At 41.9% G+C, this 16,041-nt stretch overlaps 1 protein-coding gene across 3 annotated transcripts in view; it reads right to left on the minus strand.

Moving 5' to 3' along the window:
- Nucleotides 1–632: 632 nt before the first annotated feature.
- si:ch211-220f16.2 (golgin subfamily B member 1) overlaps nt 633–16,041 on the minus strand; it is a 36,989-nt gene continuing 21,580 nt past the window's right edge. For all 3 annotated transcript variants that reach the window (XM_067491223.1, XM_067491215.1, XM_067491232.1), the window contains 9 exons: nt 4,559–16,000; nt 4,244–4,320; nt 3,685–3,721; nt 3,339–3,485; nt 3,026–3,148; nt 2,746–2,837; nt 2,573–2,665; nt 2,363–2,477; nt 633–2,283 (listed from right to left, as the gene is read on the minus strand). In XM_067491223.1, the coding sequence (XP_067347324.1) occupies nt 2,125–2,283; nt 2,363–2,477; nt 2,573–2,665; nt 2,746–2,837; nt 3,026–3,148; nt 3,339–3,485; nt 3,685–3,721; nt 4,244–4,320; nt 4,559–16,000 (12,285 nt within the window). In that variant the 3' untranslated portion in view covers nt 633–2,124. The remainder of the gene's footprint in view (nt 2,284–2,362; nt 2,478–2,572; nt 2,666–2,745; nt 2,838–3,025; nt 3,149–3,338; nt 3,486–3,684; nt 3,722–4,243; nt 4,321–4,558; nt 16,001–16,041) is intronic.

Below are 16,041 nucleotides of genomic sequence, written 5' to 3' on the forward strand. Positions count from 1 at the left end.
AACAAATTTGCTGCATTGGGGAAAAAACTAAATCATTACATAACTAAATGCACTTTTAATAAAAAATGCCTCAATTTCCTTCAGGATCAATAAACTATTTATCTATCAATACATACATGCAATAACCTTTAACGAGGGGAAAAACTATTTTAACATTTGTAGCCAAACTAAAACATTTGCATTTAGAACTGGCAGGTTTGTGCTGCTGTCTGCTGGACTGAGAAATTGTACTTTAATGCAACATGAATAAATGTCTCATCAATAAATAAAAATGACAAATTCATTATTTAAAACAAAACGCTCTTATCTCATTATGAAACCATAAATTAATAGATTACAAATTAAAGTAATGGGTATCGTATTACTTTCTGATGTACAGTAATGTACCTTCCATAGATGTGTGGATGTACAATTAATTGCCAAAAAAAGAAAGTTAAATTCAGGTCACTCAGTCCTGAGTCTATGTAAAAAAAGGGACCTCACAAAGTGGATGAGGGACATGTTGACCATCCTTTGAATATTAACGTCTTCTATTTGGCTTCTATTTTGTCTGTGGGCAAAAACACGTCCCGGAACTGAACCTGGGACTGTTGACCGTTAGCACAAATACAAATCATCCTGCAAAACTGGAGAAAGGTCAATAAGCTTTATTAATGTTTTCTTTTGAGATGTTAAAGGGTGAATTAAAAAGTCACCGATGACACGATATTGCACAAAGCGAAGCCTTATGTCTCCAAAAGGCAACAGCATCACCAACTCTTAAAAATAGCGGCAGTAGAGAAAATATGCCATCTGAACATTTTTTCAGTAGTTCACCTTTGTCATAAATAGATTCAGTTCACTGTTTTGTCCATCAGTCCCCCCTTTATGTACACATCATTACAACAAACACTCATGAGCAACTGTGTATTTATACACAACATGATCAATTAAACATCTGTAATTCGGTCTCACGAACTCTCAGTGTGACTCGTTAGTTGACCTGGTTTTGTGAAAACCTCGTCTTTTACCAATCACACAATAAATCAAGTGTTATTTTCTAAACTATGAAGAAGAAATGTACAGTCAACATCAGGCAGAAAGAATAGAAATGTGAATATACATAAATACAGTCCCTAACAGATATTGTACATTATACTTTGTGAATACACATAAATAGAGACAAACCTTAAATACATACAGTAGGAACTTTCTTTCCCTCCGCTTTTTATGCAGTACATTTTTATTACCATGACCCCACAATAAATTCAACCATATTCGGAAAACACCGTCTCCCACTAACATCGACTTGAAGCACTTAGTCAAACTGCCACGGTAAGGACACCTTTGGCTTTACACTTTAAAGGGGACAGGGTAGCAGAGGTGTAGTGCTTGTGAACTTAGATGAGATGATTATATACACGTTTGAAGTATCAGTGCATAGTTTTAACTCAGCGATTATGTGCAAGGTACAACACCAGGCAGGCAAAAAACAGTAGCAGCTGGTGCCGACATTTGGGATTTGGATGTAAAGCAAACACTTACTAACAGACAGGATGTTTGCATGTTTGCTCCAGCTTGCACCAAAACCGATACAGTAGTGTTAACCAAGAACGGATATGGCTTTCTGCACCTTCCATCAAAGGTCCAGTTCTGCTTCATTTTGACTCCCATGCGAGGCTTTTCTTCGAAACGCTTCTGTCCTCGTCGACTTTCGAATGTGGATCTGATGACAACAATCTCACGCTTCTTTTTGGAAAGAACAAAGACCAAAGCAAGGGAGATTTTAAGGCTTAGTTTAACATACAACATAAAAGAAACACGACAACGGCCGCACTTTGAGCTAAGATAAGGAAACCAGTTAGAACATGTCCAACCCTTCATGACAACACAAAAACTCCAATTAAAATAAACTTTTTGCTTTACAAACTACAATAATTCTTCACTTTCCTCATTTTGTCAGTGACAGTGGTGATCACCTGACCACACTGTGCTGGTGTGATAAGAACAACTCCAACTTGCGTAAATGTACCAGTTTTAGTGTTTGACCATGCAATACAATACACACAGGATTAGAAAAAATACAGACATCTGCTTTCGGGTTCAGCCTTGAGCCAGTTTGCGGTATTTCCCAGTGTGTCCTTGTTACAGGGCACCAGTGAGGCACATGAGGACGAGCACGTGTATTGCGAGCAAGTAGGCCAGAAAGAAATATCGAGAGCGCGTGCGGCTCGTCAGCAGCCTGGAGAAGTAAAGGCTCCTTCCTCTGAGCCAGCGGCGACACGCCACCATCCCACCTTTCACCTGGAGAAACAGACAGGAAACCATCAGGGAAGAGACGCATGAGGAGGGTTTGTTCACAGCCAGCGAACACAACAAATACCTTCCGTGTTATTAAAGGCTGGTTCGGATTGAGGCTGAGCGCTTCCCACTCCTCTTCTGTTTCCATATCGATGCTGAAGTCCCTCTGACTCTCCCTGGACAGGCTGGAACCAACACTGCTCAACAAACACATAGACAGTCCATTCAACACTGACAGACTTTGTACTACGTGTGTGTGTGAAGGACGGTCACAGGGACATTTGGGTGTCACCTCTTAGCTCTGTCCTCAGCGAGATGCACAGCCTCCTCAGCCGACTCCCTCCTGGCTCGCTCCTCAGCCAGACTCAGTTCCAGCTCAAGCAACCTGAACACACAGCACCAGGAGCTCAAGCCATCAGTCAAACAGTCAGAGAAGGTAAAAAGACTCACAGCTGCTCTCCTCACCTTTCTCGCAGCTGACTGGCTTCAGCACTTTCAAGTGAGCTGTTGCTCCTCTCCTGGGGGGCACCTGGTGCGACCCCAGCATGAACGGACCCCTGGTGGAGGGGACAACACATTTTTACATTTTTACTTGGTTTCATAATGTGACAGTACAGAGACCAGAAGCAAAGAAAGAGAAAGAAGGTGATGAGCAGCAGGTAAAAGCCTCATGGAGCTGAACTGGGATGATCACGCTCACAGAGATGTAACTCAGCTTTAATAATGTGGTGTTTAAATGATTTACCAGATTCTGGACTTGGACTTGGTTTTCCAGCAAGTGGCAGCGGTTCTGAGTGTCTCTCAGGGTTTGAGAAACAGCCCTTAGTTGAGCTGCAACAGCACCTTTCTCCTCTACCGCTTGCTGCAGCTAGGGGAGAGCAGCATACAGTAAGAAGGTGGGAGAGAAAGAGACGCTGAATGATTCGATTTTTCCCATCACTTAAGAAAACACACATCCCCTCCAGAATCTGACAATAACTGGAAATTTTTAATTATCAAACGTCAGAGACTATGAATGTGTGTGTCTGAGGTAGAACTCCACATCAGCCGTTTGATACCTTGCTGTTGAGTTGCTGGAAGTACTGGTCCCTTTGCTGGACCTCATACATGCAGCGCTGCAGGTCTCTGTGCAGCTGGAGCCTTTCTGCCTCCAAACGCTTTACCACATCCTCCATCCCACTCTGACCAACCAAATCCAAAGCTTCCTGATGTACGGAGGAAAAAACAGTTGTGTCTGCTTAAAACACTAAAAAGGTTTTCCAGTTGTGTATCACTGTATACTGTAAATAGTTTACATAGTATAGTAATAGTAAAACTGTAATAGAAAAATATTTCAAAACAGGTACAAAAAATCAACCCTGACACAAAGTCTTCAGACAAAGGCAAAATGTTCATACGTGTTACCTTCACTGCTAGAGTGTCTTTCCTTTCTCTGTCAGACCTACATAAAAGAAAAAGCTTTAGTTTCTCAAAAACAAAATCTTTTTGGTCTTTGAATAACCACTGACCGAACACAAATTCTTTATAAAATAGTTGATCCACGGACCACAGGGTCAGTGGTTTGATCCCCGGTCCCGGATATGTGTCAAAGTGTCCTTGGGCAAGACACTTTTGGCAGACCTTCATTGGCAGCCACTGCCATCGGTGTGTGTGTGTGTGTGTGTGTGTGTGTGTGTGTGTGAGGGGGAAGCACTTTGGATAAAAGCGCCATATAAGCAGCCATTTAGCATTTTAAAGCTAAACGAGAAGGTGATTGTCAGGTGCTTACAACAGTTCGGGCAAAAAGCAAACAGACCAATGATGAAACCTACTTGTTACCAAGGTTTGTGGCACCTTTTGTCATGTCTGTCGCATGGAAGATGGTTTAAAAACCTAACATCCAACACTCTGATAACAGGTGAGCAGTCAGTTTTCAAGTTACTCTTAAAAGATTTCATTCTCCCAAGCTTCAGTTTCGTTTTACCTCGGATTGTCTGCCACTTCCTGGGAGCTGCTGGTTCCTGTTGCAGGGGGCATCTTTTGCTGTAGCTCGTTCATCTTCTGCAGAAAACAGAAAAACACATGAGACGGCCATCAGTCACAAAAATGACACATTCAAACTACCAAAGACAAGAAACAACATTTCACAGACAGTAGAACTTGTGCATCCCAACAGAAAAATACCATGCAAGTGAAAGCAATGGTTCTAAGTTGACCCTGCATGCTGTCCACAGAATGATAACACAGCAGAGAAAGGAAGTGCAAGCATCAGCCAAACGCAAACAGTCGGAGGACTTACCAGCCCGTCCTTTTCATTTAGGGCGGCACTGACTGAACTTCCTTTAGACTTTTCCCCCCTCGTGGAGGCGACAGTCTCTGTACTCGAGCCTTGCCTGGTCTCAACCTCTCGTTTGACCTTGGCCAACTCATCCATCAGCCTGTCGCGCTCATTCTGGAGGCTGCCCATGGATCTGGAAAAGGCTGACACCTGCCTGCTGTATGAGTTATTTTCCAGAACAACTTGCTTTAGTTCCTTTTCTTTGGCTGACAATGTGTTCGAAAGCTCAGTCAACAACTTGTTCAACCCTGCGTCGGCATCTTTGCTCTCTACAGCTTTTAATTTTTGAACAAGTATGTCCCTTTCTTTGGAGAATGCAGCCAAATCTGAAGTGGCATCCTGCAGATCACGCTCGACTTTGTTAAAGACGGCCTGACTCTCCAGACGTTCTTCGTCGTATCGGTTTCTCAGGGTTTTGAAGTCTTCAATGAGCTGGTCGCGGTCATTCTGCAAAGCAGCCATGGATTTGCAAAGGGACTCATTTCGAGTCTTCAGATCTTTATTCTGTGCTCTGGCTTCTGATAACTGCTGCTCCGTTTCGAGAAGTTCTTTAGCGAGCTCTGCCACCCTTTGATCGGCCGTCTCTCGCTCATTCCTCATTAGCTCCACCTCACGCTCAAATGTGTCCAGCTCACTGTTGTATTTGTCCTCGGCTTCAGACAGTTTTTTCTCTGTCCGATTTTCCAGCCCCTTCATTTTTTCCTTCAGTTCATCCGTGAACATTTTCTGAGAAAGAAGTTTTTGCTGAAGGTCATTACATTCAGCAGATTTGGCTGCCACAACTTCCTGCAGGTCAGAAATCACTTTGCCTTCATTTGTAGTGGCTCTTTCCTTTTTCTGACTCAACATTTCAGCTTCCAACTTAGAAACCTGACTTTTAAATTTAGGAATCTCTGCTTTTAACACATTGCACACCTCTTCTTCTTTTTGGAGTTCCAACCGAGATTCTCTGTGCTGCTTTTCAGCTGCAGCCTTTTGGTTTTCGAGGGTTTTGATCACATCCTGCTGCTTCTTCAGCAGCACCTTCAACTGGTTGTCCTTCAGGGATAAAACTTGATTCAAATCCTCCCTGTACCGAACGAGCTGAGCCCTTAGCATAGCGTTCTCTGAATTAAGATCATCCATCTGATGCAACAGTTTTTTTATTTCATGTTTGAGGCCTTTGGTTGCACCACCTTCCCCATCAGCAGAGACTTCTTTACCCTTTAACCCCAAATGACTCTTTGCTTCAAGTATTCTGTATTCTGACATCAGATGCTCCCGTTCACTCTGTAAAGACACCATTGAGTTCTTGAATGACTCCATCTTAGCTGCCATTTGCTCCTTTTCCTGAACAGACTTATTCACTTTAACTTGCAGACTTTTGACCTTGGCTTCAAGCCCTCTCATCTCTTTGTCAGCCTGTTCCCTTTGGTAGCGTAAAGATGTTAACCTGTCTTCGTAAACTGCTACTTGGGAGCGATGGTTAGCTTGTAGTTGTTCTAGGTATCCTGACATCTGTCCGTCTCTACAGGACAGCAAGGAGGAAATCTCCGCATTTTTGCCCTGGAGAAGTGTTTTGAGCTGAAAGGCAATTCCCTCCTGCTTCTCGAAGTCAGCCTGAAGTTTGTCATTTTGAGACTGTAAGAGGAGCAGCTGAGCATCTGCGTCTGCATTTATCTTCTCCAGTTGCTGGAGAGTGAGCTGCATTTGGGAAATCATATCCTCTTTGTCCGCTAGCTGTTGGTTCAGTGCATTTTTATCTTGTTCCATTCGTTCCACTTGAGCAGCGAGTTCCTTCACCTGCACAGTCATTAGCTCCACAGACTCGGAAAGTTCAGCATTGCTTGCACTCATTACAAACAGCTGCCTCTGCTGTGCTGCAGCAGCGACAGAGTATTCATTCAGCGTCCTTTCCAGTCTGGACTTGGTCACTCGTAGTTCATTCACCTCTTTATCTTTCACTCGTATGTCGTCCAGGAATCTTTTGATCACGAAACCCTGTTCGAGGAGCTGCTTGTCCTTCTCGTGTAAGGTTTTTTGGTACAAATCATTCCAATTTTTTGTAGCATCTGCCCCTTGAGGAGTGGAGGATAACGCAGAGAGCTGGACCTCGTTAGTCTCAGCCGCCCTCTTCAGAGTATTTATCTGCAGGTTTTGAGAGTCTAGCTGCTGCCTTAGTTCATTAACTTTGTGACTTTCTTTCTCTTTTAAATCCTTGAGTTCATCTATCTGTTGTTGTAGCACAAACTGATTCTCTATATAAGAATTCATTTGTTTCTCATCAACATTTTGTAGCATTTTCCTTTTTTTTGCAGCCTGCTCCTCTGACAGTTTACTTTGCTGTGATACTTCCTGAGTCAGCTGGTCTCTTTCAGACTCAACATTCACAAGCTTCGCTGAGGCCTCCTGGAGGAGATTCTTGTGTGTAATCAGCTCGGTTTCAAGTTGTTTACTTCTCACTTCCAAAGCGGAAATCTGCACTGAACATTTCTTCAGTTCTTTCTCCAAGTTTTCACCGGTTGACTGTGAGCTCTTCAAAGAGCTTTCCAAATGTAAAATCAGTTCCTGGTATTTAATGCAGTTTTGCTGCAGCTGATTTATCTCCTGATGCTTTTCTTTGAGTAGTTCTTGCAGTTCTTTCTTTATGTTCTTCGACCCCTCGTTGCCTCTCTGAACAGTCTTAAGTTTCTCCTCAAACTCACGAACTAATTTGAGCTGCTCTTCCTCTTTCACTTGACGAACTTGATTACTCATCTCCTTACTAGCAGCCAGCTGAGAGAACAGTTGTGCGTTCTGCGATTGCAAAGCACTGACAGACTCAGTAAGTTCATCAATTTTTTCGGCGTTCTTAAGGATCACAGTTTCCAAGTATTCATTCTCATTTTTCACTTTGTCAGAAATCTCTTGGACATTTTCAAGCTCCTCTTGCAGCAGAGATTTGTCATCCTCCAGGATTCTTACCTTCTCATTCAGGCTAATAGTCTCTTGGCTGTGCCTGTTAATATTGCTTTCAAGCTCTTTGATTATGTCATCTTTCTTTCCCAACTGTAGTTCATATTCGTTCTGTATCTTCTCCATTTTTTCAGAAAGAGTTTGCTTCTCCTTTTGTAAAATGTTGTTGATTTCCATCTGAGCACCGAGCTCTGTTTTCTGGGCCTCAATCTGGGCGGTCAGCGAATTATTTAAACTGAGTGCTTCATCAAGCTTCAGCTGCATGCTGTTTGTGTATGTATTTGATTCCAAGTGCTCCTTTTCCATTGAGCAGCTAGCCTCTTTTAAACATTCTGCCAACTTGCCATTTTCAGATGGCATCTCGGTAAGTTTAACTCCGAGATCTCCTGTTGACTCTTTGAGTTTGCAAATCTCAGCCGTCAACTGCTGGTTTTTTTCAGTCAGCTCGGACATTGCCATTCTGTGATTTTCATTGATTTCATCGAGCTCCTCTCTAAATTTCTGTTTTTCCTCCTCAAGCTTCTTAATCTTCTGCTGAGTCTCTTTAGAAAACTGGTGCATTCTCTCTTTCATTCTGTCGTTTTCCTCCTCCATGTCTTTGGCTTGCGTCTCAAGAATCTTCATCTCCGTCTCGTGTTTATGTATTTTCCGGAGGGCTTCCTGTCGCTCTCGCTTGGACCCCTCTAACAGCTGTCTCATCTTATCCATTTCACTGCTCACATTTTCATAGGCTTGTAAAAGTGATTCATACTCTTGTTTCAGCTCCGCATGCTTGGACTTCCACTTGGACAGCTCCTCTGTTTGGGAGTCTTTAAGAGATTCAAGCTGGCATGAGAAAGCTTGCTTCTGCTGCGTGATGTTTTCTATGGTAAGTTTCAAGCTGTCACAGGCTGCTGATAAGCTGTGATTATCATTAAGGATGCGATCAGCGCTGGTGCTAAGCTGGTCGTTCTCCTTGTTCAGAGATGACACAGAGCTTTCCAGGTCCATATTCTGTTGTTTCAACGTCAACACTGATGACTCCAGAGCTAAATACTCAGCTTCTTTATCTTTTTGTTTTACAAGCACATTTTCTACTTGTTGCTTGAGTGTGGCATTTTCCTTCAACAGTTCTTTTCTTGACACCAAAGCTGCTTGAAGTTTCCTGGTTAAGAGCGCAATTTTGTCTTGGTTGTCTTGACTGCTAATCTTGGTGTCATCTTCTGGAGATTTCTGAAGCTCGTCAGTCTCCGCTCGCGTTTTTTCAATGGCAAGTTCACGCATTTTAATTTGCTGCTGTAACTGTAGTTCAAGTGCAGCAATTAGTTCTTCCTTTTGTGCAACTAGATCCTGAGAAATACTTAAGGCATCATCTCTCTCCTTCAGTTTCACTTCAAAGTTTTCAGCACAGTTGCAAGAACAGACTCCTTTGTTAACATCTTCCTGTGTGCTGCATGTTTCAGGAATCCTTTGCTGCAGCTGCTTGTTTAGCTTCTTTGTCTCCGTTAGCTGTTCGTTCAGTGTTGTTACCTCATCTCTGAGTTCATCAATTAATCTTAAAGCTTTTTCTTTTTCCTGCTGTAACAAACTCAAATTCCTTTCTGTGTCAGAACAATGCAGCCTTGCTTCTTTAAGCTCTTTAGTCAAAACGTCTTTGTCCTCACTGAGCTGCTGCTGTGTTTCCGCTAATGTCTTCTGGATTGCTAGAACTTCCAAAGACTTCTGTGAAACTAGTGCAACTGCCGTCTCAAGTTCTGCTTTTATCTGATTACTTTGCTGCAAGACAACCTCCTTTTCTTCCATCCAAATGTACTGTTCTTCACTGTGTTTCCTTTGTGACATCTCAGAGATGTTCAGCTGAGTCTTTAAAGCAGCGTTGTCATTACGTAAAGCTTGCTTCTCCTGTTCAATCTCTAGTTCGGCCACTTTGAGTGTTTCCTGGTATCTCTCAATCTCTTCCGCTTTGTCTTTTAACTCTGCTCGAGCTTTGTCTAATTCGTTCTCCACCGCGTGTAGGCTTGATTTCAGAGACTGTGTTTGTTGCTCTGAGACTAAGAAAGCCTCATCTTTACTTGCCAGCTCAAGGGACATGCTCTCCATTTTAGATTTTACGTCTTGCATCTCTGTTTGCAGGTTTGACAAAGAATGGCACTGGCTCTCTTTCTCAGCCAGAGACATCTTCAGTTCTTGTAGAGTTTTATCCCTCTCCTCGACTAGCTGTCTCAAAGTGTCCAGTTCATCCAGGTAAGACAAAGAGGTTTTATGACGCTCTTCTAGTTCCTTGACATTTTCATCAAAATGTAACTGGATGGCATTTAGCTCGTTTGTCTGCTGACAGTGCTGCTCCAACAGAGCTTTGTAGTCGTCTTTCAGTTCGGCGAGCTCTTGAGTCAATTTCTTTTCGTTTTCTTGAGCTTTCCGCATTGTCTCCTTGCGAGCCAGCAATGCAGCTTGGGCCTTTTTCTGCAGCATCGCTTTTTCTGACTTCACCTGTGCAAGCTCATTTTCTAAATCAACCACAGTAGCAGCAGATAAAGTTTTGTTTTTTAACTCTTCTTTACATGTCTTCATTTCACTTTCAAGCTCTTGTAATTGCTGTATGTAGTTGTTTCTCTGTTGCTCAAATTCTTTTTCTTTGTCAGCAGCTGTCAACTGAAGTTGCTCGACAAGGGAGTTTTTCTCACAAAGTGTCTGCAATTTTTCTGACAAACACACTTCTTTCTCATTTAAAGTGGTTTGTAAAATCTGGTTTTCCGACTGTAGACTTTCATTTTTTGCTTTGTATTCCAAAATCTCTCCTTCTTTCTCAAGAATTTTCTGTTCAAGAAGAGAAACATTGTTCTGATATTCGTTTGCAGCAGCCTGAGTTTGATTTGTAACTTCTTGTAACTTATCCTGTAAAAGTGAAACCTCAGTTTTATTGTTTAGACTCTCTTCCTTTTGCTTTTCATGTTCTTCAATTTGCTTCAATAGATCCTTCCTTACAACTAAAGCAGCCTGAAGCTTCTTTCTCATGGCATCTTTTTCTCTGGATACCTTAGCTAGCTCACTTTCAAGACCATCTATTTTCTTAATCTGCTCAAGCCTCTCTAAATTCTTGGTCTCAATTTCACTTTGAGAAAGTGAAATACGTTCTTCTAACTGCTGAGACATATATTCAAGACTTTTCATGGAGGTTTTATGTGCTTGCTCCACGCTTTCTAATTGTACTATCAGAGATGTGTTTTGCTCACTAAGTTTCATTCTTTCATTTGAGGCAGCCTCCATGATCTGCGCAATGGATGCATCTTTATCCCTTAACTGCTGACTAAGTCCAGCAAGAAGTTCTTTCTGCTGACTTATCTGAAGGCTCATACAGTTGATTTGCTCAGTTTTTCCTTTCAATTCACTGTGTAAAGAAGAGTGTTTGACATCAGCTTCTTTCACTTTCTCCGACTCAGCTTTGAGCTGAGCCTGCAAATGCTCTACAGTGTCTTGGAGAAGTGCAATTTGTTGACCCTTCTCATCATTACTCATTTCTCCTTGACTAAGCATTTCCTGTGCTGTCTGTAACTGTTCAACAGTTCGGTCCAATTCGTTTTTCAAAGCATCTACGTCAGACTGATGAGTTTCTTGTAACTTCTTTATCATGTCCTGTAAAGTGGCTTTTCCTTCATTCAAAGCAGATGACAAAACAGAGGAATCTTTGTCAGCACCATTTTTTCTTGCGACAAGTGTTTGTAACTCATATTCCACAGCTTTCAGGGCCTGTTGCAAACGGTTGTTTTCATAATCCTTTTCCGTAACGGATGCTAACACCTTCTCCAGTTGAATCCTGGATGCGGATGCCTCCGACTCTTTTGCGCTCAATTGATCAGATCCCTGCTTAATTGCAGAGGAAGCCTCTGCTAATTTCTCTTGTAACCTCCCCAAGTCTTGTTTTAAGGCATTAACTTTACCATCTTTAGATTTCATTTCATTTTCAACACTTTTCAACTGTTCTGCAAGTAGATTCTTCTCCTGTTTTTCTCTATCCAGAACTAACAGCCACTCCTTCTCAGAGTCCTGCAGTATTTGCTCTATCTTTTGAATATTCTCTTTTAACTGACAAAGTTCTTCATCTTTGGCACTAACCTCTGCTTGAAGGCTCTCCTTCTCGGACATCATTTTCGCCATCTGCTCCATTTGAACCTGCAGCTCGCCCTGCGATGTCCACATCTGCTGATGCCTCTGTTCCAGTTCTTCCTTCTCTGCAAGGAGCTTCCTAATTTCCTGCTGCAAATTTATGTTCTCGTTACTGAGAACATTAAGATGCTTCTTATTCTCTTCCTTTGACAAACTAATCTTCTCCGATAGACTCTTATTTTGCTCCTCTAGCTTCTGAATTTCTGAAACTAACTGGGATGCCTGTTTGGCCTGGGCTGTGTACTGATTGTTAATTGCATGAAGAGCAATTTCTCTTTGCTCCAGGTTTTCTGTCAGTGAATTCATTTGTGCAACTACTTGAAGATGTTGGGATTTGAGCCTTTCTATTTCAACTGTCAGCAGTGACACGTTTGCCTGATGAGAAGCAAGAGCGTCATCTTTTTCCTTTGAAAGAACAGAGTTCAGGTTTTTAGTTTTCTCGAGTTGCTGGTGGCTCGCTGCTAACTCATTTCTCAGCGATTCTATGGTGGTCTTCGCCATCTGATGTTCATTATTGGAACCATCTAATATTGTCCGAAGGTTGGACACCTCATCGCTCCTTTGGGACAATTGCTTCTTCACTTCTTGAAACATTTCTAAGTTAGCTGCATATTTCTCTTGCAGGTTGTTGAAGGCACTTTGTGTTTCTTCTGCTGACTTTTTGAGATTTTCACATTCAGTGGACAGCGAATACATTTGACTCTGCAACAGTGACACCAGCTCGGTGCTTTCCATGAACTGAGCTTTGAAAAGCAAAGCCTCGTCGGTTCTTCTCTGAACATCTTGAAGAGACTTTGATTTCTCCATAAGAGCGGTTTCTTTTTCTTCTAAGGCCTTTTGCAGATTTTCCACGTCAGCTACCTGCACTTGTAGGGTGTTGCTGAGCTTTGTGACAGATTCCTCCAGGTGTAAAATCTGTTCTTTCAAACTCTCACACTCTGCCTCTTTGACTTGTAGATTTGAATTAAGACTTTCAACAGCTGCTGAAGAATGATTCTGATATTCAAGACTTGACACTTCTTTTTTCTCCAATGTATTTTTCAGTATTGATGACTCAGACGTAAGACTGTCAACTTGACTTTTAAGTTCACAGACAGAAGCTTCAAGCTCCGAAACTTTTGTACTTAAACTGACATTGTCATCTATTTTCTGTTGCAGCTTCTGCTCCTGCTCAGCAATTGTACTGCTAAGCTGCTGGATCAAAGTATCTTGCTGTTTCAGGGACTCATGTTTTCTTTGCACAGTCAAATTAAGATTCTCCTTTTCTGAACATGCAGTTTCGAGTTTGTTGTCACGATCACAGACTGCAGTTTTAAGATCTGAGACCATTTCTTGTGCTCTGGACAGATCTGTAACCGTTTTCTGAAGTTCAGATTTTAATTTGGTATTCTGCTCATTTAGTACATCAATCCTGTCTTTAAAATCAATTACCTCTGCTCTTCTCTGGTCCATCTCCTGTGTTAGCTGACTATTTTCTGCAGTGAGTTTCTGCACAGCAGCCTTTAGATTGGCCGTTTCAACTTCCATTGCTACAGCACTCTCATTCATAACACCAAGCTGACTGCTGAGTAAAATCACCGAATCCTTTTGTTTATTCAGCTCATCTTTTTGGATTTGAAACTCATTTAATGCCTGTTCTTTTTGCTCTATCTGCTTTTTTGCTTCCACACACTCTTGCCTGAGTGATTCCATCTCACCCTGCATCTGTGAGAGCAGATTTTTCTGTTGCATGAGTTCATTCTGATAAACACTGCATTCCTCTGTTTTCTGTTGAAGCGACAGCTCTTTCTCCACTAGCCCTGACCTGAGAACAGATCCCTGTTCCTGGAGCATTGATATAGTATCTTGAAGATCCTGCAGTTGGTTCTGGTAAGTCTCCAGTTGAGAACCCTGTTTGGAAACAGTTTGTTCTTTTTCACTCAGGGACGTCTGGAGTTGATCAATTTCTCTTTTTAAACCTGTAACATGCTCTTGTAAATTTTGAAGCTGTTCTTCTTTCTCCTTTAACATTTTTGACAAATTAGCACATTCACTTGTTTTCTCCAACAACCCTGCAGAATTTGACATTTCACTTTCCCTGAGTATCTTTGTTAATTCATCTGCTGCGATGGTTAGTTCTTCCTTTTGCTTCAAAAGACCTTCGATTGTTTTCTGATTGTCTGAGATTTGACTCTCAAGCCCCGATTTGTTTTCTTGGAGAAAACTCTTCTCAGTTGTTAGTTGGATGACCGAGTTATTCTTATGTGCTAATTCTTCCTGGAGTCTTTGATTATCTTCTGTCAGGCTGCTGATCTTGACAGTGAAACTGGAATTCTGTTCCAGAGTTGCTTTAAGTTGGCCGTTAAAGTCAGACACCACCTGTTTTTGCTGGTCAAGCTCCTTTTCTCTGGATTCACAAAGAACACGGAGCTGCTGATTCTCCTCAGTCAGTAACTTAGCAGTCATCTTTGCATCATTGAGTTCATCCTTGTGTTTTTGACACTGATGTGTCATATTTTTCAGTACTTCTTCTCTGTCTTGAAGTTGCTGTCTAAGTTGTGAGCGTTCTTCATTAAGTAATTCAGCCTCAACTTGCAGCTTGGATACAAGATTTCCCTGGGTTGTTACTTTATTCTCCAAACTGACGTACTCTTCTTGCTTTTCTTTTAACATTGCCCCCTTCTCCTTTATTGCAGACGTCAGACTGCATTGCTGTTCTTGAAGCACAGACAATGTTTCCTGAAGATGGGTGTTCTCTTTGTGTTGGGCCTCTAACTGAGCCCGGAGATCAGTGGCAGCCTGGTCTTTTTCTGCAGTGTCTTGGTGTAGCTGGTCCACTACAGACATCAGGCTTTGTACTTTCTCATGCAGCTGGGTCACCTTATCCTCACTCTCCCTGAGTAACTGGCTGAGATTACTACATTCATTTGTTTTTGCAAGTAGAATCTCTGAGTTTGAGTGTGTGCTTGATTCAAGAACTTTATTTAACTCGTTATTTCGAACAATCAATTCCTCCTTGTCTTTGTGTAGCCCTTCAATGACTTTGATGTTTGCTGAATGCTGGGTTTCCAACATGGACATTTTGTCCAGCAAGGAATCCTTTTCAACTTTGACTTCAGAAATAGTTTTTACGCGTTCACTTAATTCCTGTTCTAGTCTCTCATTCTCTTGTGTAAGGCAACGCACTTGGTTCTCCAGACTGCTGTTAAGCTCAAGAGCAGATTTAACCTTTTCATTAACTTCTTGTGCACTTCGCTTCTGTATGTCCAGCTCCTCATTTAGCCCTTTAAGTTTATCATGCAGCTGTTCTTTTTCTGTCTTCATACTTTTTAAGATGTTCTTGAGTTTAGAGATATTCTCAGTTTTGCTTTGAAGTTCATTTGTTAACTTCAGATTTTCTGAATCCCGAACCTGCAGCTCGCTGTTGAATTTTTGCCTCTCGTCTTCAAGTTGTTGATCATTTATCTTTAGCTGGTTTTCCAGTGATGCTATGGTGTCCAGTTTCTCCTCGATATCCTTTCTGATGTGTTCCTCACTTTTAACCTGCTCTTCCAGCTGTTTCGACAGTGACTGCATTTCATTATTGTATTTTTCAACCTGTGTCAGGAGCCTGTTCTGTTCTTCCTTGACGGATTTTAGTTCTTTTTTGTACATGTGCTCTTTATCTTGAAGCTGTTGCTGTAATTTCTCATTGCAAGTATTTTTGTCCTTGAGCTGCGAAGCAAGTCCTTCTGACTCCTGTAGTTTACTGGTAGATAGAGTCAGTTGTTCCTTAAGAGAAGCGATGTGTGTTTCACATTCAGAAAGATGATTTTGATGGCTCACAATGTGTTTCTGGATCTCCCCTCGAAGGTCCTGAATAGTTTTCTTGTCCTCTTCAGCCTGCTTTATCAGATGTTCCACCTCAGCCTCTTTAGAGTCTCCTTCCTCTTTGGCTTTGACTAACTCCATCTCCGTGTCCTTGAGTTTCCCAACCAGCTCTGTGATCTTGCTATTTAGGGTTTGCTGGTCTGAATTCTGTGAGTCTCTGATAATCATGGCCTCTCGTTGTGCCTTACTCAGAGCATTTTCTACTTGAACCAGGTTCTCCTCTTTGACTTTGATTTCCTGCTTCAGCACTGTCACCTGTTCAGCATATTCCACCATGTTTCCAGAAAGAGTCAATATCTCCTTGTCTTTTTCCACCAAGATATCTTTAAGACTATCAATTTCCCGCTCACAGCTTTGAAGGTCGTGAATGAGTTGGGAACGTTCTTCCAAGTGAGCGGTGTTGAGTTTGTCCAGCTCTTCGTTTGTCTGCTCGAGCTCAGTTTGTAATGTTTCGACGGTGACTTCCTGCTTTTGCGTCTGAAAGCGTTGAGATAAAAAAACAAATAAATAACAATAAA

This window comes from Channa argus, chromosome 2, assembly GCF_033026475.1.
Source record: "Channa argus isolate prfri chromosome 2, Channa argus male v1.0, whole genome shotgun sequence".
NCBI lineage: Eukaryota > Metazoa > Chordata > Actinopteri > Anabantiformes > Channidae > Channa > Channa argus.